At 42.8% G+C, this 23892-nt stretch overlaps 1 protein-coding gene across 3 annotated transcripts in view; it reads right to left on the reverse strand.

The window, feature by feature from the left end:
- The window catches only part of SRSF11 (serine and arginine rich splicing factor 11), a 45918-nt gene that overhangs the window by 14173 nt on the left and 7853 nt on the right, over positions 1–23892 (reverse strand). Inside the window, exons 1-4 of one of the 3 annotated variants that reach the window (XM_040360715.1) lie at positions 22678–22790; positions 13209–13273; positions 9263–12790; positions 8791–8900 (exon numbers count right to left, since the gene is read on the reverse strand). Coding sequence is in view for 1 of the 3 variants with exons in the window: in XM_040360714.1 (XP_040216648.1) it covers positions 8791–8900; positions 22678–22811 (244 nt within the window). In the remaining 2 variants the exon portion in view is untranslated. Of the gene's footprint in view, positions 1–8790; positions 8901–9262; positions 12791–13208; positions 13274–22677; positions 22812–23892 lie in introns of those variants that run through there. The other 2 variants (XM_040360716.1, XM_040360714.1) reach the window with 2 other exon arrangements.

Below are 23892 nucleotides of genomic sequence, written 5' to 3' on the forward strand. Positions count from 1 at the left end.
ATCGTGAAGTGTCCTAATTTTACCATCTAGTGTTATATCTTTTAACTGTGTTCTATTTGTGATCCAATTTCCCCCTACTTCTTTTGTCCCTGGAATAAAATATTCGTTTTCTTTTAAATCAATAAAGGGTGAGTTAAATTCTGTTTTTAATTGTTTGTGAAGTCTATCCCAGATCCTCCATGCATTATGAGTAATTGTGTGTGTTGAAGTGTGTAAGGATCTGTGTTGTGGTGGATTCCAAATTAATCTCCCTAACTGTGCCCTTGCTAATGTGCATTCAATATTTATCCATCTTTTGTCCTGGGATTCTTTAGCCCATTCTATAACCCGTGAGAGAACCGAAGCATTATAATACAATCTGATGTCGGGTACAGCTAAGCCTCCCTTTTTCTTGGCCCGTTTTAGAATTTGAGCAGACACCCTATGTTTTTTATTATTCCAAATATAGTTCATTATGAGGGAGTTAATTATTTTAATGAATGACGGTGGTAGGTATATTGGGACCATTTGAAACTTATATAGGATTTTTGGGATGAGAACCATTTTTACTACATTTATCCTCCCGAACCACGAAATAGGTCTATTGAATATATTTTTAATTTCCCTTTTTATTTCGTTGAGCAGGGGGATAAAATTTATTCTATATATTTTCTTGATGGAATTTGCCAGTTTTATTCCCAAGTATTTTATTTCTTTTTGCCATTTAAAATTATATTTCTTCCGTAGATATTGTTCTTCATCTTTAAGAATATTGATATTTAAGATCTCCGTCTTTTCTGTATTTACTTTGAAGTTTGACACCTCACCATATTGTTTTAAAGTAGTTATTAACTTCGGGAGAGTGACTCTTGGGCTACTTATATAAAATAAAATGTCGTCTGCGAAGGCGGATAATTTGTGCTCATCTTCTCCAACCTCTATTCCATATATTTCTGGATTTTGTCGGACCATTGCCAGCAGGGGTTCCAATGATAAAACAAAAAGAAGAGGGGACAGGGGACAGCCCTGCCTGGTTCCATTTCTCATCTCGAAGGGTGCGGATAAAGATCCGTTGATCTTGATCCTAGCGCAAGGGTGGAAATAGAGCGTTTTGATCCATTTAATCATCCTTGGGCCAATTCCTATACATTCGAGTGTTTGTATCAGGAACCCCCAGTCTACCCTGTCAAACGCTTTCTCAGCGTCTACTGACAGGAATAGACCGGGGGTCCCTCTTTCTTTGATCTGCTCCATAAGAAGAAGTGCCCTGACCCCATTGTCCTTTCCCTCCCTCCCAGGTATGAAACCAACCTGGTCTGGGTGGACAATGGCAGTCATCGCCCCCTTCATTCGTTCGGCCAAAATTTTTGCATACAGTTTGGTATCTGCATTCAGGAGTGAGATAGGTCGGAACCCTGAACAATTCGTATTGTCCTTTCCCTCTTTTTTAATGACAGTGATCGTAGCTGTTAATGCCTCTCTGCTCATCTCATAGTCTCGCCCCAACCCATTGAAATATTGACATAATCTAGGGACTAAGATAGTACTAAACCTTTGTATATAGGCCGACGTGAAGCCATCTGGTCCCGGGCTTTTCCCATTGGGAGTATTTTTTAAGACCTCACTTATCTCCTGTTCAGTTATACTTTCCTCCATTCTTTCTATCTCATACTCTTCTATCTTCGGTAAATTAGTTTGCCGTAATACTTTCCTGATCTTATCCTTTTTTTCGGCAGGGTCCCTAATCTTCTGTTGGACATTGTATAGTTTTTCATAATAGCTTCTAAAAGATTCTGCTATTTTATTTGTCGCATATACTAAGTCCCCATCCCCATTTCTGATTTTTTCGATAAAATTTCTGGTTTTCTTTTTTCTTACCATTCTGGCCAAGTTTTTACTAGGTTTATTTCCCCAGACATATCTTTCACTCTCTACCCTGTTTATGAAATTCTTGGTTTCTTGCCCGGCAAGGGCTTTATATTCGTCCCTTGTTAAAGTTAACTTACGGAGTGTTTCCCTCTTTTGGCCCTGTAATTTATGTTCCTGTTCCAGCCTATATATCTCCTCTTTTAGTGTTTTTAATTTACTCCTTCTCATTTTATTTTTCTTTGCCCCTTCTGCTATAAAAATCCCTCTTATATACGCTTTGTGGGCGTCCCACAGGGTTGCTCCTGTGATTCCCTCCTTGTCATTCTCCTGAAAATACCATTCCAATTCTTTCTGTACTCTCTCGACCACCACCTCGTCCCTCAACAGGCTTTCATCCAATCTCCATTCAGGTAGAATGCATTTTTGTATGGATGTGCTTATTTTCATGGAAATGGGGGCGTGGTCTGATAGCGTTATGATCTCACATCTTGCTTCAACCACCCTCTCCAAAAGTCTATGGTCTATGAGGACGTAGTCGATCCTCGAGTACGTCCCATGCACAGGGGAAAAAAACGTATAGTCTCGTGTCTTGGGGTTAAGGATTCGCCAGACATCCACCATTTGATTTTGTGTCATTTGTTTTTTCAGTAACTTAAGATGTTCACCGTTATTCCCCTGAGCATGGGTCGTACTATCGAGGCTCGGGCACATGCAGAAGTTAAAGTCCCCCATCAACACCACATGTCCCTCTTCAAAATTTTTTAATTTTCTGAGAATTTTACTAATATATTTAGCCGAATTCACATTGGGTGCATACACATTTGCCAGAGTGTAGTCCTCCTGTCCTAGTTTTATTTTCAAGAACAAGAATCTCCCCTCCGGATCATTCAGTCTGTCCACCAATGTGTATCTAACTCCTCTTGCAAATCCTATGGCAACCCCCCGAGATCTCGATGAGACTGTATCTCCATAATACCAGACGGGATATTCAGATGAAAACAGCTTTATATTAGACTCTAAGGTAATGTGGGTCTCTTGTAGGTAGGCAATGTCTACTTTATACTGCGTAAGTTCAGCAAGAATTTTATGTCTCTTAATATGGGAGTTTAAACCTTTTACATTATATGATAGGAACTTAATATCTATCATTTATCTCTTTTTTTTTTTTTCCCTTTTCCTTTTTTGAGTTTGAAAAGAATTCCTGTGGAGTCGTTCAGATGGTCCTCCTCCCATTTCCCCCCCCCCTCCCTGGCCCACTACCCTCCCTCCCTCCCACTTTCCCCCCTCCCCCCCCTCGCTCCCCATTCCCCCCTCCCTCCCTCCCTCACCCCGGCCCACTCTTGGCCTGGGAGCCACTGGTAGAAGACTCCTCGCCTTCATCCTTGGCTCCTCTTTTGTGGTGGTGTTAAGGGCTCCCCCTTGACTCCCCCCACCTCCCCTCCCCCCCCCTCCCCCCCTCCCCGTCCAGCATCTCAAAATTCCATACTAAGCGTCCCCCCGCTAATCCACCCAATCAGGAAGTTCAGGGATTACTAAGTCCATTTTAGAGCAAAAATCATTCAGTTCCTCCGGGTACCTAAGTCGTGCTGTTTTACCCCCCTTTATACCCATGAGGCAAGCCGGAAATCCCCATTGGTACCTAATATTTTGAGCCCGCATGAGTTCCAAGAGGGGTTTCAAGCCTCTCCTCCTAGCCAGTGTTTCTTTAGCAAGATCGGAGAATATTTGTATCTCGGTGTCTCTATATCTCAGGGGGGGTTTCCCCCTAAGCCTGCTCCATATTTCTGCTTTGTCAACATAATTCCTGAACCTTACGACCACATCTCTTGGGCCGTATCTTTCTATTTGTTGGGGATTCCCCACTCGGTGTACTCTTTCAATCTTAAGGGGCTTGGATTCTACTGATCTCTCTAGCAGGGGGTTAAAAATTGTGTTCATGATGTCTTTTAGGTCTTCCTCCTTGTCTTCTAATAGCCCTCTGATTCTAAGGTTCTGTCGCCTGTTGCGATTCTCCTGGTCCTCAATCCTATATGCCACCAATCTCTGGGTTTCGGTCAGGGCCTTGACTTGCTTTTTCAAGGATTTTATTTCCTGGTCCTGCTCCTCAATTCTCTTTTCCGTCTCTACCACTCTTTCACAGAGCCCTCCTAGGTCTATTCTTATCTTGTTGATTTCTGTCCTTATGATATTTTCCATGACATTTTCCATCCTCACCAGCATTGCGTTCATCTCTGCCTTTGTAGGGGGCTGTGTATCTTGGGATAGCTCCTCTGCATTATTTTGCTCTTGCTCGCTTTCTAGTGTCGTTTCACCTCTAGAACTCTCCCCACTACTTATTCCTACTCCTTTTTTTTTATCGAACTTCTTCTTATCAGTTTTTTTTGCGAGTCCTGGACTTTTTAGACTCCCTTCCTGCGTCATGTATTGTTGTATGGAGCTGTTCCCCAAGTTATTCTTAGTTGGTTTTGTAGTGCCGCCCCTCGTAGACCTATTCATTTTGTTGGAGGGTCTGATTCTCTTCCCCAGTTTGGAGATGGATTTTTTTTTTTTTTTTTTTTTTTTTTTTTGTTGAAAGGGAACGAGAGAAGCCCACGACTTTCCTCCTAATGTGAGCCTCTATCTTCCCCTATATACTACTCCTGTCCTGAAAAAAATAATTATTTCAATAAAGAGAGGGCCACAGGAAAGCAAGAGCCCTGCACTAAAACACGGAGGGAAGGGGCTGATCAGCAGAGGAGAGGCCGATTACTGCTATTAATCAGAATCACCTGGACTCCCGGACTCACTTCTAGAAGGAAAATACCTTCGGTGTTTTTTTTTTTTTTTTTTTAAGAGTCGTCTCCTATGCTACATCAGTCCAGAGCGTCCTCACCGTTCCAGAGACAGGGAGAGACGCCTTAAATCCGGGGGGGGGGGGGGGGGGGCCTAAATGATCTTTCCCTGTCCCCCAATCTTCACACACTGGAATTTTTACCAGCTTCTCACGGTCACGTGTGCGTTACCGGTACAGTCCAGGGAAGAGTAATGAATTTTTGGCCCTCCTTCGCCGGCCTAAGTTTTCCCTCAGAACACTAATGCTTCAATGCCCAGGCCTTTCCCCTGTCCCTCAGTTTCAAAAACTAAAATCTTCCCAGCTTCTCACAGTTCTCACGGTCGCGTATGCATTACCGGTACAGTCCAGAGAAAGAGTAATGTGTTTTTGGTCATCCTTCACCAATTTAAATTTCTCCTCAGAACGCTCATGCCTCAATTCCCCTGTCATCGGGGTTGTCATTGATACACCTAAACACAGGGGCAATTAGGTAGTTCATAAGAGGGGAGATCAGAATTTATATTGTCCCAGATTTCTCTCCTGTCTGACTCCGCAGGCCATCCAGAACCATTCAGCAAGGGCTGGGGCCGTACACTCAAATATGCCCCACAGAGAACAGGCAATGAAAAGATCCTGCACCAGGTGGAGAGTTCAAATGAACCAGCTATCAAACTCTATCCCAGTGTAGGTTATTCATTCAATTGTATGTTCACTTATATTTCACTTTGCATTTTGTGTTCCCATCATTTACAGTTCTCGCAGGTATCTAACCCAATAGACAGTTAACATCTAATTATTTCCATTATTACACAATAAGACTCCTTATGATGTGCTGGTGTACTGGTGTATGGTAATTCCGGGAGACAATATTATAACCGACGGGAGGGGGGGTCACGGGGGGGGGGACCCGCTCGGAATCGGCTCAACTGAGCGCCTCACCAGACCCTTTACTTTTCCTCCTGCTCCACTGCCCGGCTGCATGTCTCCGATGGGTTTCTGACAGCCCCTGAAGCGCATATCCCCACACAGGCTGCTGACATCAGTGCTGAGAGCGCAGCAGCTTCAGTTTCTCCGGCGCTGCGTGTCCAGCGGGGGCTCGTTCACTGGCGGTTTCCAGGGTGGTATTCCCGGTCCCAAGCGGGGATGCGGCGGGGTTGCGGCACCCGCTTGCTTCTCACAAAACACACGCTGTGGTCTGCGAGGTCACGAGCGGTGCCGACGGAGTCTCAGAGCGGCGTGTGTCTCCTGCCGCCATCGAGCCGTCCTACACCTCCCACCTCACTCGCGCTACGTCACGTCCTCATCGCCGTGCGCAGTAGCAACACCCGTAAAATGACCGGTCCCATTCTAACCGCTCCATTCTTTCTGACCCGAACCGATCCGTGCAGTGGAAACAAGGCATAAGCTCCCAGGGAGGTAGACCTGTACGCCTGCAAGATAGTCCGAATTCACCGAATACGAAAACCTCCTGACTCTCAGAACCAGGCTTTCAATAGAAACAAAGTCAAAGCCAGAGATGGTAAATCAGAGTGAAAGATTGGCCCTCAGTACCAAAGATTTTCCTAAAGGGGCAGCCCCCACCAGAGACTGGAATCCATTTGGCTTCTACCCTACACAGCTGTTGAGCAAGGAACTGCATTAATGTAAGGATACTGACCCCGCCAGGGGGCACCTTGCTACGAACCTCAGTACCTTCCTGGGGAATAGCCGAGCCTCAGTAGAAGCAACTGCAGTCCGGTCTTTTGTGGGAATCGCTCCCCTGAGTTACCGATATTCGCCGTTCCAGGGGAGTCTCCCCCTACATACAAAAGCGGACCGACTCACCATGCCACTGTATCCCTCCCCCCCCCCCCCCGCAACCAAGCGGGAGTAAGGCCCCTTTCACACTGAGGAGTTTTTCAGGCGGTATAGCACTAAAAATAGCGCCTAAATACCACCCGAAAATCTCCTGCCCTAGCATTCTCAATGTCAGGCGATGCGCTGGCGGGAGAGAAAAAAAAATCTCCTGCAAGCAGCATCTTTGGAGCAGTGAGAGGAACGGGGTGTATACCGCTCCTTCCCATTAAAAACAATAAGAAACCACTGTAATACCGCCCGCAATGCGCCTTTTTAGGCTGCTAGCGGGGTTAATACCGCACCGCTAGCGGCCAAATCCTGCGGCAATTCTGACGATATAGCACCGCTATACCGCCACCGCACCTCCACTGCCCGTGTGAAAGGGGCCTAAAGTAGCAAATGCTTCAAGGTTAAAAAGGCGTTCACCACAGTCCCCTGCAGCACCGCCCATCTAGGGACAGGCACCAGGCTCAACAGCAACACTGGCATGCAGAAAGGGTGCCTGCCCATAAGCAGCCTCAAGTTGCAGGGAGCCTGACCAAGCGTGAACCCGTGAAAAAGCATCCCAGAGGGTATGGGGGGGGGGGGGGGCGTGGTCCCTGGAAGGGACCCCCGCAGGGCTGAACTCCCGAGGGAGTACTCGCACCCCACAAGTGCATGGGGAGGCAGGGAGGAGAGACATCTACATACTGGCCGATGGAGGTTGAGGAAAAACACCCCAGAGACAGAGCCTCCTCTTCACTGAAGTGGGGGGCTGGCAGACAGGGCAACACTGACAAACTGCAGGCGCCAGGTCATGTCCGTCAGGTTTGCCCTGCCAAATATGAGTGAGTGAGCGAGAGTGCAAGTGAGGTCTAAATAGCTAGTCGACCACCACCACTACACAGCTAAAACCAAAAGCGCTTGATGACTGAGAAAGCCCAATTATCGGTCACGCCATCATTGTGCATCTTGAAAGTTCATTTTATTGGGGTTGTGAAAATAAAAGGTTTTAAAAACCAGGAAGCACTATGCATCTGCCTTAAATATTGTATGTAAACCATATGCATGATACAAGCAGATTGAGAGTTGGAGATTTATCCTGGAGTCGAGGAAGAGTGGAGAGCAGTCACTAGCTGAGTGCATATGAAGACCACAAATGAACATACGCTTGAGGTGGGCATGTTTTTCACCTGGGGTGTGGAGGTGCACGACTCACTGGAGGAGTGACAGAGATAGAAGATCAATAATACTTTTGTGGGGAGCTCTGGACTTCAGTTGTTTGATTAAATTCACTTTCAGATCATTTATTTTATTGAGTCCCAAATAAACTTTTCAATAGTAGTGTCATAAAAAGCACACATTTTTATAATTTTGAAATTTATACGCAAATGTTTGTTGCGCCGGTTTATTTTGTATTTGTACTATAAGGATGTACAGCTAGCAACTTCATATACACCATTATTTAATGTATTTTAAATCAAGTATTATAGCTTAACCCCTTCAGCTCCGGAAAAATATTTGCCCCCTTCATGACCAGGCCATTTTATGCGATACAGCACTGCATTACTTGCACTGACAATTGATCGGTTGTATGAATTCGCCTTCTGAGAGGAGAGAGATAGCTGTTCCTAGCAATTAGGAACAGCTATCTGTCTCCTCCTCCAGTGAGTGACATCCCCCAACAGTTAGAAACACACCAGGGAACACATGTAACCCCTTCGCCGACACTGACATTTACACAGTAATCAGTGCATTTTTATAGCACCGATCGCTGCAAAAATGTCAACGGTCCCAAAAAAAGTGTCAAACGTGTCCAATTTGTCCGCCGCAATATCGCAGTCTAAAAATCGCTGCTCGCCACTACTAGAAAAAAAAATAGATACAAATGCCATAAATCTATTCCCTATTTTGTAGACGCTATAACTTTTGCGCAAAACAATATACACTTATTGCAATTTTTGCCAAATATATGTAAAATATATAATCGGCCTAAACTGAAGAATTTTTTGGGGATATTTATTATAACAAAAAAATAAAAAACTTTCAAAAATGTAATTTTTTTTGTTTATAGTGCAAAAATGTAGGAAGTGATTAAATACCACCAAAAGAAAGCTATTTGTGGGGACATTTTTAATTTTGTTTGGGTACAGCATTGCACGTCCACGCAATTGTTAAAGTGACGCAGTGCCGTAATGCAAAAAAAAAAAAAATGGCTTAGTCGTTAAGGGGTTCAAATATTCCGGTCTGTAAGTGGTGTAAAAAAAAATATATAGAACAAAAAAATCAAAAATCAAACCAAAACAAACACTTACCTGACTGAGGGGGTTCGGAGTGGGCAGGAGTCCTCCTCCTGGTAGCAAACTAGTGACTGCATTAGCTGGGGCCACAAGTGTTAGAGCTTTGGCCTCATCAGGAATGATTCCTGCAGAAGAACACATCTGTATTAGCCACACCATTCACATGAGTACTTTAAAACACAAAAATCAAAAAGTAAAAAAAAAAAAAAGAAAAGAAAAAAAAAGAAACAAATGAGAGAGAGAGAACAAAATAAATAAAACACCCAGAAATTCACTAATTCATCACTCAAACTTGCTGATTGTACTTATTTCTGGCTGTCCTGTTCATGCTAGCTCCATCTACATTTTACCAATAAAGTGAAAACAAATAATCACTGGCCCTTTTCCTCGACTTTCTACACATGGTTAAAAAGTTCTAGAGTAAGAAAAGAGACTGCACAATACACACTACTGCTGCTTTGTGTTAACACTGCCGAGGTTTCATCACCTGTACGGGATTTTTAATTCATGAACCAAACGTAAGCAAGCACAGTCGGTTTTCTCCGTAGGGGGGGTGTGCTCTCAACTTTTCAAAAGCTGTTATATGAACAACGACTCGTGTCGGCTGCTTCACTATAAAGCACACAGAGAAATCAAGATACACAAGACAAAAAAAAAAAAAAGGTCGGTTTAGGCGTTAATCATATGGAACAATTCACTAGCTCTTGTATCATACCTACCACAGAAGAGTGTGTGAGAGTTTGTGATGTGTTGTACAAGGGTGTTTGGGAGTTGAAAATAAAGCCCTTTGATTTCTAACACTTTGCTTACCTGATGAAGAGCGATAATAAAAGATTGGGTAGGGTTATGGGAGAAAGCATGGAAAGGATGCAATGCCAGTCTACTGTGCCTAATCCATACACAAGGTACATTTGTGTCAAAATAGACAAGTCACATACATACAGCAGGGAGGCTATTTTTAAGAGTGAACCAATATTAAAGTGTACCTGTCATTTTTAAGACACGTTTATGCAAAATAGAATGCTTTTGATCTAGTCTAAAGTTCACTTTAGCTCAGATCTTGCCGTTTCCATTACAATAAAGCAGAACCCTAGCAAAAAAAAATAAAACTTAAAAAAATTTGGGCATGTGCACTTTAAAAATCATTATGCTGAACCCCTAGAGCCCAATGTGCTGAACCCCTAGAGCCCAATGTGCTGAACCCCTAGAGCCCAAGCCTTACAGCGTAAGCTGCAGTACATTGATCAGATCACTTACTCGATGCCTTGTTCACAGAGAAACACCTTGCACTCTTTTCACAGAATGCTAGGCGTTCTGTGAATGGAGGTGATGATTATGGCAATTTGTCCTCCTCCTCGAATCAGAACACCTTGCATTCTATAAAAAGGTTTGGTCAATGAATGAGGTGTTGAGCGAGTGACCTGCTAGGATCGGTGTATTTAACAAAAAATTAGCAGAACGCTACCCCCTTTGCACATGGCACTTCATTTGTGTATATTTACAGTGCACACGGTCAAAGAATATTTGGCCAGAGTTAGACTTTAAAGTGGAACCAACTCCTTCCATTTAACAGTCTCCCCAAAAGAAAACCCCAAAACAGAAAGGGGATTAAAAACGGTTTACTAAAGTCTCAACCTGTTGCTGCTGGCTGTACCCATACATGTGGCAGCACAGCAGTGGGCTCTAAATGCTGTGCTGCCATACATATGCATACGTTTTGTGCTGGGAGTGTGCTCACTATGCACACCCAGTACTGTGACAGCGCTTTCACAGACAGCTGCCAGCTCACTGGTTACAATCAGGAGCTGGTAGAACTGGCTCCCAATCACGTGATCAGTGAACGTCAACCACATTGGTCACATGATCAGGAAACCCATGATGCCTAAAGCCCCATACACACATAGGCAGAATGTCAGATTTTGGTCTGTACAAAAAAAAAATACTGGCCGACATTCTGCCCGTGTGCTTCGGTCTGTCGGACGTGCATGCTGGAAAACCAGCAGCCGATAACTCCCGATCGATGGACTAACCTTGCATGGTTAGTACAGCGGCTTCCGACTGGAGCGGTCAGTTTTGTGCAACCAAAACTGTAGTGTGTACCAGGCATTACAGTGCATGTCCAGTGTAAAGTACATTCAAGGAATGTCTCCGATAACTGTCGCAGTTGGAAGTGTGCTTAACAAGACCTCAAAAGACGGGTGTCATAGCTGGCCACATGTGCAGCACTATGGCACCTGCAGATCCACAGGCCAAGATGGCACCTTCCTCAGTGAACAAGAGGGCCAAGTTCCGCTCTAAACGAAGAACGATGCATACTTACCCATACAGCACCTACCATGTTCCCATAATATCCTCTCTCTGAAAACATCTTCTATCCCTCCTAGTTACAGCCTCTAACTATAAAGTATGTGGCAAAATCACCCACCCCTGTATTCACGTGCCACCGATTCTGAGCAGGCTGGGTGCCGAGTCTCGACATCCAAAAAGAGAAACCCTGCTGTTCAACAGTGAGTGAAGACAGATGCTGACATCATAAATGTTCAGCATGGGGAGACAGCCAAAAAAAAAAAAAAAAAGGAAATATGCGTTTGCATCATGTGACTAGAGTATGCAGTCCAGCCCAAGAGGGGTTTGCAAAATCAAAAAACTGCACTAGGGTCATTAGAACACAAAGCAGATGAAATCTGTCAGTACAGACCCCCCCTTTAACAGAGACTGAACCTTCTAACCCTCCCAAGTGTTGCATGCTACTTGTGGTAAGGTTTCCCTCAGGCACAAGCGTTAGATGCCAACCATGAACTATATACTCATTTTCTACCGTTTCTCAATGGGAAACAGGAATGTGAGCGTTTTCCCATTTATAAAAAAGTTTAGGCAACATTTCTAATGAGACATATCCCAAATTATGTTTAGGAAGGTGGCACACTAAAGTATGCAACTTTTTTTAAATCAAATTTTAATGGGGACAAGTAGTATAGTGTTGGAAAAATGTGGTCATGTTAGGTAGGCCATAGATTGCTTCATTCCCTCAAACAGTGTTGATGGGGAATACCTCCCGCAGAGCTGTTTGCGTTTTACCGGCAGGGAGCTACCTCTGCCAGCAGAACATGATTGGTGCAACCGCCAACACCATTCAGGAAAAACTGGACAGACTGACTTGTGCACAACCACAAGGTTAACTACTGGTTAGTGAAAAAAAAAAAAAAAATTTAATGACTGCAGGCGTGCCGCTTGGTAAAGACAGTATATGAAAATCCATGAGTTTGCACTCCTGTACCGAGCAGGAATGCAATCTTGTGGGTTCTAGATGCCAACCTTTCCTAGGACCATGGAAGGACCAATTCCATCACCCCTGCTAACAGGAAATGAATTTGAAAGCAGGCTGTAAGGCAAGTCATTTTCCATTCCCCCCTTCCAGTGCGTGGACTACCCAATAAGCAGACCTTGCCTTTCTCCCAAGGTGTACCTCAGCATCCAATGGTTGAAAAATGCTGAAGACCCTGGGCTGATGGCAATCCACTTCACCGTTTTTCTTTCCTAAAGCCAAAAGCAAAGTTTATAACCCTTTCAAACTGCATCCTTTGCACATGTCTGATACAAAAGTGACAGGTTCACTTTAATAAGTGGTATGACCCTGTGTTTGCAGCAATGACAAACACACTGATTGGTGCAGCCCAAAACAGGTCCTCACTGTATGTTGGTGATGACTTAAGACAGCACATTCAGTACAACTCCAATGTGCCATATTCGTCTGCCCTCCCCCTTCCAACTGCCTGTATCCACCCCCAAAATCAGAGCGTGAGCAAAATCAACGAAATGGGAAAAATAAACAAATGCAGCTATAGTTTTCCATATACCAGTCGTTTGTCTTGGATTAACAAAGTGCGTGTGAGCATTAAAACATACAACATGTACATGGCACTTAAGAGAAACTGGACAAGCTGGAGAAGAAAACGGTTGAGTGGTATTTTCAGCAGGGCCTGGTATATAGTTCAGGCTGAACCAGGGAAAAGAACTGTAAAACACAACAACAAAAAAAGAAAAACCACTGTTAAATAAGGGTCATGGTTCCTTCCACCTACGCTGAGAGCTGCAGATCTTAAACAAATTATATAAATTTACACTGCATGAGGCAGATTGCTGTGTTCTGAGAGAAAAAAAGGGGGCCGAGTCTTAGCCAATTTCACCATACATCACAAATATCTATGGTATATCTCAGGGGACAGTCATGCATTGGTCCAGAGACAAGAGTTGGCCAATATTTAGAAGAAAAAAAGTAAGACAGCATCTACCATAAATCATGCACTGGATAGACCAGTCTGGATTATTATTTTTTTTTTAATCTTTTGTTAAAATGTGACATTAATTTAGAAGAAAACTGGAACTAAAATAAAATGGAAAAAAAAAAAAAAAAAAGCAATGAGGACCCTCACCAGGTATTTTTCATGCGTCATGGTTTATTTTTTTTACACTGCCGCTTTGTTAGAACCATGAAATACTGCGTGGATATGTTGAAATGAAAGAAAAAGAAGAAACAGACAAAAAAAGAAACAAACATTAACCAATACACCTGAAAACCAGCCCATTTCTAAGACCTTTATTTTAAAAGCCAAAGAGCAAAGAGCAATGCTCTGTAATGTTGTTAAGACCTTAAAGGCAGCGTTCCTTTTTTTTTTTAAATAGATACTATGCAGTCAAGTGGCTCTAGCAGTGCAAGAAACCTTGTCTAGCTCAAAATATATATATATATATATATATATATATATATATATATATATATATATATATATATATATATATATATATATATATATATATATATATATATATATATATATATATATATATATATATATATATATATATATATATATTCCCCTCCAAAAAATAAGAATGGGTCATATAATAAAAAACACATTAGGGCTTATTTTCAGTGGATGTCTTTACGGTATGTACACAATACCATATGTAAAAAAAAAAGTTCCTGTGTTCCCCGTCTTTCTGCCCTCTCTCCTCGTCGGCTCAGGAGTCAGCGTTATAAAAATCCTGCCATCACAAAAATAAACCCCAGTTTTTGAGTCCTTGAAAAAATCATGTAATCCGTGCTTTAAAAGGATTATAGAATGGTCCAGTGTGTGTGTGTGTGTGTGTGTGTGTCTTTATGTAACATTATTGTGGAAAATACCTCATTTACAGCGCTGCTATGCACTCACATGACCCGCCGGAGTCTCCTTCCCTGCTCGTGCATTGCAGAGGGAGGGGCAAAGATCCCTGCTGATGTCAGCCCTGCTCTTAACACTGCAGAGGGAGGAGCCACCGATGTCAGCTGAGCTGGGAGGAGAGCCAGGTGGGTGACGTGAGCGGACAGAGCTGTAAATGCGCTTCCCCGTCGCAAGGGTGGCTGAACCCAGTGCTACGATGGGTGGAGCGAGAATGCTGCACAGGTCTTGAAGGTCTGGTTCTCGTGATGCTGGGTGTGGCCTATGTGCATCGAACCTTGACACCCCAGATTTTTTGGAACTACATTTCCCATGATGCTTATCTACACTGAAGACTGCATGAGCATCATGGGAAATGTAATTCCAAAACATCTGGGGTGCCAAGGTTCGCCATCACTGTGCTAGGTATTGCAGATCCTGGGAAGAGGAAGGCAAAACACTCCCATTGTTAGTTTCTTTTAGCCAGGCTATGGTAAAACCAAGCTCGGCTTACAGGCTTGACATTTCATCCAAGGAACAATGTTCTAAGCATGGGTGCTCAACCTGTGGCCATCCAGCTGTTGCAGAACTACTGTCTTTGGGTGTCATGCTTGCAACGGTCAGTGGCTTGCAATGCTTCATGGGACATGTAGTTCCTCAATAGCTGGAGGGCCACAGGTTGAGCATCCATGGTCTAAGCTATAACATGCTCTGGAGCCCCTTGGCTGCATAGTACATTACAAAAGGTGCACTCAGCCTTTAAAGGGTTAGTTCACCCAAAAATAATATTTTAAATTTTTTAGGTAAAAGCCAGCGAGTAGTTTGTGGGCACCATTATTGTCCACAATTACAAAGCTTGAATATTCACTATTATAGACATTGCAACAGAAGGTGCATAACTGGGTACTATATAGCAAGTGGCGTCGTTTGCAACTATATGTATAGTATATTTTATGACAAAGGTGAACTACCCACTGGAGTCATCTGGCCAGCAAATATGCAGGTGTAAAAACATTCAATTTGGGTGAACCAGCCCTAGAAATGCATGAAAAAAAAAAAAATCTCAATGGTAATATAAAATTATCACCTTAAAATACATTACTACATTAATACAGTACTGCTGGAAAGCGCTAATTTTTTTCCAGCTTTCGTCAGAAGAACAAAGTGCAATCATATGCTGCAATACATTTTACCCAGTCTAATATGACAACATACAATCCTACAGAAAGCTGCCACCCAGGACACTCCATAGAAGAGTATGTACTGCTTACAGCATCATAGCCGACACTTCACCAGCTGTAAAGGTGAAAGCAAACATACACTTCAATGGAGGATTCTTTCCTTTCTACATTGTTGCTTGTGAAACCATTTCTCCATCAATAATGCTTTAAAGTGGCTGTAAACTTGATTCAAGAAATTTGAGCTGGGCATATATCTGCAGTGTTTTCTTATCTCTCTTGAAAGCACTAAGTCCTGTGGCTCCCTCCTGCTCTGCTTATCAGCAGGACAATTGACAAGTTCTGACACATGAGATAAGAGTTTGCTGTGTCACAGAACACCTCTGCTAGTCTTTGCTTATGTGGAGAGGGGGTGTGTGCACCTTTCCTCCAATCAGCTGTCTGCCCAGACTTTACACTGTGCAGGAAGCGAAAAATCTGTAAAATTATGTGTACGGTCTAAAGAACATATAAAGCTAAAGACAGCAGATATACATGTAAAACTTATGTAGGGAAATGTGTTTCATCTCTGTATTATCTGAAGCTGTTCACTTCACTGGGCGTATACGAGGGTTTACATCCACTTTAAGTCAACGATTCTTAAGTAGTATGCCACAAAGTTAGTCAGAACTGATTAAAGTTGAACTCCAATTCAGCTTACAAAAGGATGACATGTGGGTGTCGCCTCGCAGACCTCATCTGCCGCCATATATTCCAGATCTAATTCTCATTCAGTCTAGAAGGGATATAATGGAGAGAATTGCATACCATACGCCACAGTCTATCCTCGCCAGGTATGGTACAGCCTAGCACTCCTTTTTCAAAATCATGAGGCCACCCCTCTAACTCAGTGTTTCTCAACTCCAGTCCTCAAGGCACCCCAACAGGTTATGCTTTCAAGGCTGTGGCAATTACTAAGGAAGTGAAACTAATCAAATCACCTGTGTAAAATAATGGAAAGCCTGAAAACATGACCTGTTGGGGCACATTGAGGAATGGAGTTGAGAAACACTGCACCAACTTGTATTGCCTACATTGCCGGAACCAGCACCACCACTGGTGGGGTCGAAGTGTAGTGCCAGCTGACCAATTTCTCCATTACATCCCTCTGGGCTAAACAAGTATTAATGGGATAAGCGGGCAACTTTTATGTAAGCTGACGGGAGTTCGGCTTAATTTTAGGACTATGACTTGGCACTGAAGCTTGATTATTGTGACAAAGCAGATAGAAGCACTGAAATGCCTGCCAATCTATTTCTTCCCATGAAAGGTTTCCTTTAAGAAAGTGAACCCTTTAGCCTTTTCAGTCCCGCCCAAGAGCAGATACCACACTGCCTCTTTGTACCAAGCTTTACCTTGTACCTCAAAGGCTTTGACCACCCGTTTATAGTCCTGCCTCATGTAATTTTTTTTTAACACCTCAGGGGGCCTACATGGGTGCTCTCACTTTACAGGGAGGGGGGGGGGGGGAGGGTGTTACTAGCCAACATGCATTTCTCAGACAGCCTGCTAGAAAAATTTAATTTATTTTCGAAATGACCACAAACGTGGGTTTCTGTCACACAAAAGGTTTTGACCTACTAAAAAACTGGAGCATCTCCGCATGGTAGCCAATCAGCTTCTAACTGTTTGTTACTAAACCCACAACAGTAAAATAAGTCTGTATATGCAGAAAAGCATGGTTATACTCATTGTGGAACCTAAGGGGTTAATCATGAGCATTGCGTAAAAAATGCTGATTGATCCTGTCTTCTCTGGCCCTCCCCTTTATTCACAGCCCCCAAACTATCATCTGATATAACAGAGCTTTGGGGGCAAGCTGCACATGCTCAATTTGGTTTGTAGAGTTTTCTCTTTTTTCTTAGGAGAGTGCATGTTTTTGGCCCAGAGCCAATCAGCACCGTTCAGACGCTGCAGCCTCATGGGATAATCACAAGAGGAATAAAAACTTCTCCTACAAGCTTTAACCAGACATTGATAGAAGTCACAAGACTGCTACATACTGTTGATGAGAAAAGGTATTTAGCAGTTTGTTGTTACTGCAATCGTCGCATTTCCATGTTCTGTGCACTGGGGGGAGACCAGATATAGTGAATGCAGTGTCCTGGGTTTAGTAACACTAAGCTTTGACAAAACCTGGAAGCAGATTGGTTTCTATGCAGAGCTGCACCAGATTTTGCACTTTTCAGTTTTAGGAAATCAACCCCCAAATTACCATCTTGTGGTGTCTGCAGGACTCTTACCTTATAAAACAGATAACAAGTTTACTTCACGTACTCTACTAGTTTAAAGCTAACCTTCAGGCAGATATAAAAAAAAACACAAGATTAAGGGAGATCAGAATTCATCATTATATTTTTTTTTAATAAAATCAGTGTAAGTACCTGAATTTTATTTGGCATCAGCCTCTTGCAAGTCTACTATACAGCAAAACTCAGACTGGGAGAGAAGAAGAATTACAAGGAGCCAATCATTTGCGCTGCAGTGCTTAGGTTCTAACAAGAAGCATTCTGATGGAAAGCAAAGCGACAGATGAGTTGTTTAATCTGCTGCTTCTCCTTCAAGCGCCAATCACAGAAGGGGGAGGTACAAGACCAGTTAGAATTACTTTGCTGCATCAGAGGAAAATGAGGTCTTCTGCTCCGCTAAACAGGACTGTGCAAATTGCAAGTCTCAGGACCGTATGGACATAAATACAAATCCTTCGGCAGGTAAAACCTCCTATATATGCATTTAATCTTCATATTTAGCTGCCTGGAGTTCAGCTTTTTAAAAAACAATTCTATCAGGATTTTCTGAAGAGCCAGCATGTTTGACCTTACGCAGCTATCTTAATGAAAAGATTGTGAGGAAGATACAAATATCCGATTTTTAAAGTGATGAGTGTCAAGTAAACAATTTATACAGCCAACTTTCTTTACAGATAAGTATTTTCCGACAGATAAACATTCAGCTATAAGCTGTGCCTTTTTAATGACCCTTAAACTGCTTTGTTACATGCATATAACTTGTGGCAGAGGCAACAGCTGTAATAAAAGGGATTAGGAAGGAAATCGTACAAGTCCCATCAAGCGTTGCTTAGCATGTGACAGGGATATATAGCTAAAGCAGGATATTTATAGAAAGTCTATTTTTGAAGTGAGGAGGCACTAAAGAACCAAGTCACTGCACTGCCAATACTGAATAAAAACATACTGGCTAAATCATATCTTGGGGAAAAAACAACCCAAGATTTCATGTGCACAAATGGAATAGAGATATAGGTGGTTATTTACTAAAGGCAAATTCACTTTACACTGCAAGTGCAGTTGCTGGTGATCTGAGGGGGACGTGCAAGGAAAAAAAAAAAACCCAAAACCACCCCCCCCCCCCAAAAAAAAAACCTGTATTTTAGCTTCCCCTCAGATCTACAGGGCCTGCATTTCCAAATGCACTTGCCTTTAGTAAATCAACCCCATGGTCTATTACCCCACCCCCCCAAACACACAGAGAAGAAAAAAAAAGAAATAAAAAATGTTCATCTGCACACTAACATGACCAAGTCTAATCTTCAACCATCTAGTTTAGCTTATATGTCAGGTTCCCCAATAGATCTAAAGCCAGGGGCTCCGATGTAGAAATCCACTAGTCCTAGCAAGAGTTTGAGGCAACTAGCTGATAAGGCCCATTAAAAATAAGCTCGTTGGCTGGGCCCCTCCTAGGGGGTCACAGGAGTGCAATTCATTCAGCCCTCTGCGGACATCACAGGAATCAGTCCAGGCACCGTGTCATCCCAGCAATGGAAGTCTGGATCCACCAGGTGCCTGGACTGATACCCGTCTCAGCGAGCCGCTCCACAGGTCAGCACTCCAGTGAGCACGGAGGAGATCAGAGTAGCTGCCAATTGAAAGGCGGCAGCTCTCCACTAAGGGAGCAGTGAGAACCGATGCCATTAGCAATGTTCTCAGTGCAGAGTCGGTGTCAGATGCTGCATCCACCCAAGTATGAGAAAGGAAAAAACTCCAAATCCATACTTCTCTTAACAGCACTTCCTGTTGCAGGCTGACCTTGCTTAAACCACTGCCTTGCAATCAGAATCAGTGTTTTCACTCTTGTCAAATGGGCTCAACTAGTTGGGTTAATCAACAGAACGAGGGTCCAACTAAGGGAGCATGAAGGGACAGTTGGCAATGCTGCAACCAGATGATTTAAAGTGGAATTCCAGGTCATAACGCTAAACCTACTCCCAACCCCTTTTTAAAGCTATTCTCCCTAACCCTGTAAAGAGATCGCTATACTTACCCCAATTCTATAGCCTCTCTCTGGTCCAGTCCCAGGCTTAGCTGTCAGATGTGGCTTCTGTGTAGAGCAAAGGTAGCGGACAACGGATGCCCCATAGTAAGTCTATAGGTGATGTCTTCTCCAATGAATTTACCAGTCTCTCTCAGCCGCCACTGGAGCAGCTTCAAAATACGCAAGTATAGTGATCTCTTTACAAGGTTAGATGGAATAGCTTTAGAATGGGGGTGGGCTGTAGGTTTAGATTTAGTTGTGACTGAAGTTCCACTTTAAAGCAGGTCTACAAGTAGCGGTGGTTGCAGTGTTTATGACTCTTGTGAGCAGCTATATGTTGAAACAAATTTTTAAAGCTGCCAACACTCCCTTAAAATGTGCAAATAAATCACTGAAACAATTGATACAGCGCTTAGCAACTCTCACACACTCCTTTCTGATACCTAGTGCATCAAATGCAATATTGTGCATATAAAAACAGAATGTTTTGTGGATGCATTTATGTTTCATATACACAATATCGCATTTCATGCACTAAGCATCTCAGAGGAGAGCGAGTGTAAGTGCTGCACCAATTGTTTCAGTGCCAGTGGCTTAGGGGACCTATGAGGGTACTCCGTTTCAGTCAGGACACCTTTTACACATTCTGTGCATTTCCTTTGAAACACTAAATACATGTGCAGGACTAACTTGGCTCTAGAATGTGTGCAGGAGAGATAAGGACCTTAGATTCTAAGCTCGAGAGCAGGGATTGATGTGACTGAATAGTTGCTTTACATAAATTGATACCTCTATAGAAGTATCTGTAGCATTAAATAACAGGAAGCTCTGGTCACCGACAGAATCCAACGGGTAAGAAACGTTGACATTATAAATATTATATATCTATATAAATAAAAAACATACAGAAAAGGCATCGTTAAACATTTTAGGTTTTCATAAAATTTAAGCCAAATATAGCAACAAACTCAATGTGGCCTTTAAAACCACAGGCACACATTAATAACCCACCGACTATTACTGGGCACCTCTTTCATTACTGATGAAGACTGAAGGGGACAAGCCCATGACAAGAGCAAAGGGCCGTTACACAAGTCTTGAGTACCCAAACAAAAGCTGATCTTACTAGGAAATATTAAACCTTGACATTTGTGAACAGCTGTACTGTGCTGGCTTAAAAACCATCCAGTAAAGAGGGAAACTTTTTTTTTATGAACACAGCAGTTAAAAAAAAAAAAAAAAAAAAAGACTCATTCATAAAACCTGTTTGTGAAACTCAGTGACCCCAGTAAGACTCATTAAAGGTGTTTATTATCCACATAAAGTCATTGATAGACTAACCAAAGCTGTAAAACAAGACTTGTTTTATTAAAATAGCTACCAGACAATAGTTGCAATACAACTCCAGACAAAATGGTGACGTAGGATTTAACCACACCGTGGTCATCACGGCTGTCCAGCATCTTGCTGCAGAGATCTCTACCCTAAGCAGAACTGCGACAAGCTTTAAAGCTGATCTACCAGTCCAGCATCCTGAAGAGTAAACTAAAGGGACGCTGTTGTCGGACCATCCATTTCAAAAACAATATTCTGGAGAGATTATATGTGCATTTAACATGTTATGCATGCCATTTACTTGGATAAGCCTCCTTTTGTGTAGATACCCAAAGAGCCAGAGCCTGCTGCTGGGTGCCACCAACTTGGATGTGATGTCAGTATCCCATCAGACTCAAAGCTGTCACTCCATTGACAGGCTAAAAGTATTTTCCTTTGCTCCTCCCCTGGCTGCTTAGGTAGGTGAGAGGCAGGGGAGCAGGGCCAGCAAAGGTATCAAATAGCCTGCTCCTCTTCTGGGAGTATCTATGAACTACAAGGGGGGAGGGGGCTATGCTTGGGAGGGGACTCTTCCTGGAGTAGTCAGGTATTATAGCAGGTTCTAATGCATATTTGAAAGTGGGGGGGGGGGGGACACTGCAGCCAAGCATTATTCTGTCCTTTTACCTGCAAATTTTTAATTGATGACAGGGTTTCTTTTTAAAAGCCGGTCTACCAGTATTACCACCCTTTACACAGTGAAGACACTAGGGAGTCACATGATACTGTACTGTTGTGTTCAGCATCCTGTAGAGTAAACAAAATGTATTGACAAACGCACCTTAATCTGTTACAGTCATAGGAGAGAGGGAAGACCCCCTCTTGGTCAGCAATGAATAAATAATTGAACCTTGTCCAGATCCACCCAGAGGATAAAATTCCATTTTCGAAGGAGATGCCAGTTTAGAGTAGTTGTCCATATATCCTTTAAGTCATTTATCCCGCATTTGTTTTCAGATACAAAACCTCACAGACTAACAATACTAGATATACAGAAACTCCAGCCATTTTTAAAAAAAGAGAAAAAAAAACAAAAACAAACATTGTTAGCATGTAGTTACAGCATGTACAACACACGAGTGCTTGCTGGCGTCTAGTTAATGTCTAGCATCCCCTGAAGCAGAAGAGGACCCACTTTTTTTCTGCCATCAGGAAGGGCTTTGCAAATGCCTTCTCCACTACAAAAATCACACACACAAATAACAGAGAAGAGAGTTCATTATTCGGCAAATACTGTGAGGTATTGAAGGATGCAAACTTCAAAAGGGGAGAGAGGAAAATTTTACACCCTGCACCCATTCAGAACCTCTGCAAGTTACTGACTTACAGAACACCAAGACTGATCTGTGGTATACCTGAAAGTCTATCAGCCAATGTGCCAGTTAGAAGTATAGATTTATTATAAAATGGTGACTATGCTAAAAAGCAAAGCAATGACATTACTTTCCATCAAAGGAGACCACTGCTTTATGTCCTTGTAAAGGGACAGTAAGACACCATATTGATGCAATGAATAACTAATGAGATTGCAAGATCTCCAGGAGCAGGGACCTCTAACCTTCCTCTTGTATTGTTACTGTACCGTCTCCCATTATTATATAAAGTGCTATGCAAACCGCTCACACTCAATATAGTACAGTAAATATGAAAAACAGGATGTAGGTGGAAGACTAGGAACTGGCAGAACAGCCTCAGGATATTTTTTAAATAAGAATCAGTGTATACCAGAGATCTTTAAACAAAAATGACAAGCATGCAGACTGTGCACTTATAGAACCCGAAACAGACACCCTCACCCCACCTCCCTTAAAAAGATGTGAATAGCCCGGTAATGTACAAACCTTCTGCGTACGGAACCACGATCAATGCTCGGTCGACGAACACGGTGTTAGTCAGGTGCTGGGCCACCACTGCAGACTCTGGATCATGGAACTTTACAAAACAGACACGAGATGTTACAGGCAAAGGAGAATCACTAAAAAAAGGAAAGGAGAAATCCAGATGAAACACATGAAAAATATAAACAGAAGAACGAGGGGGGAGGGGGGAATCTAATATAAAACCCAGTATTGGGACGATTTAGGCAGCCACTCAAGATTGCAGTACAGTACTCACCCTTTATTGAAATCCCTACAAGAAATTAAAGTAATTTATTATCGATGCAAATGGGACAGCTGTTTTCTGTCACAGCGGATGCTGCCAGTTCCTGCAAGGGGTGCAAGTTCTGGTATAAAAGTGTGCGTCCATCCATACTGAAAAATGATGCATTTATCCCAGAACCAGCACCGCTGCTACAGGCAACAGCAGACTACAGCAATAGATGCGAGTCCTCACTGTCCCAAGTTACTGCAGTCCACACAGGTATAAAACCCATCAATGAATGCTAATGATTTTTATATTTTTTTAAAGAATAAGTTAACTTTAAAAAAAAAAAAAAAAAAAAAAAATTCGCAGGTAAAGTGCATTTACTTTATTTTTTTGGAGCCTGGAAAGCATTGCACCAGCAATTAGCAGATCACTGATGCCATGCAAGTCTCTTGCAGACACTAAGTGTAAGCCATCTGCCTGTACATAATACAGGCAGGCAGTTTTAACTAACAGCACTGTGGTAGTTCATTGAGGACTAAAAGCCAACAGCCGCAAAGGCTGTCTGTACTTGGAATTTTACCATTCACAACATTTTTATTTATTTTTTCAGATTGCGACAGGTAGCAGATCTCTCTTCTCTCCCCCCCCCCCCCTTACACACTAGCTATAAAAATTGGGGCCGTTTCATCTGTAACATGTTACAAGTGAGTGGTGACCTTAACCTGAAAGCAGAACTCTACCCAAAAGGGGAAGCTCTGCTTCTGTCCACCCCCACATTTGGCACCTTTGACAGGTACCCGCCCTTACTTCAGGCTGACCGCGGTAAAGTCAGCCAGAAGTTCAGCCCCCAACCTCATTGTCCCGCCGCCAGACCATTCACAAAGTGCGCACAAAAATCGGCTCGGGTGAAGACGCCACTGGATACATGGACAGGCAAGTGTCCCAATATTAAAAGTCAGCAGCTACAG

Source organism: Rana temporaria, chromosome 7, assembly GCF_905171775.1.
Source record: "Rana temporaria chromosome 7, aRanTem1.1, whole genome shotgun sequence".
Taxonomy (NCBI): Eukaryota; Metazoa; Chordata; class Amphibia; order Anura; family Ranidae; genus Rana; species Rana temporaria.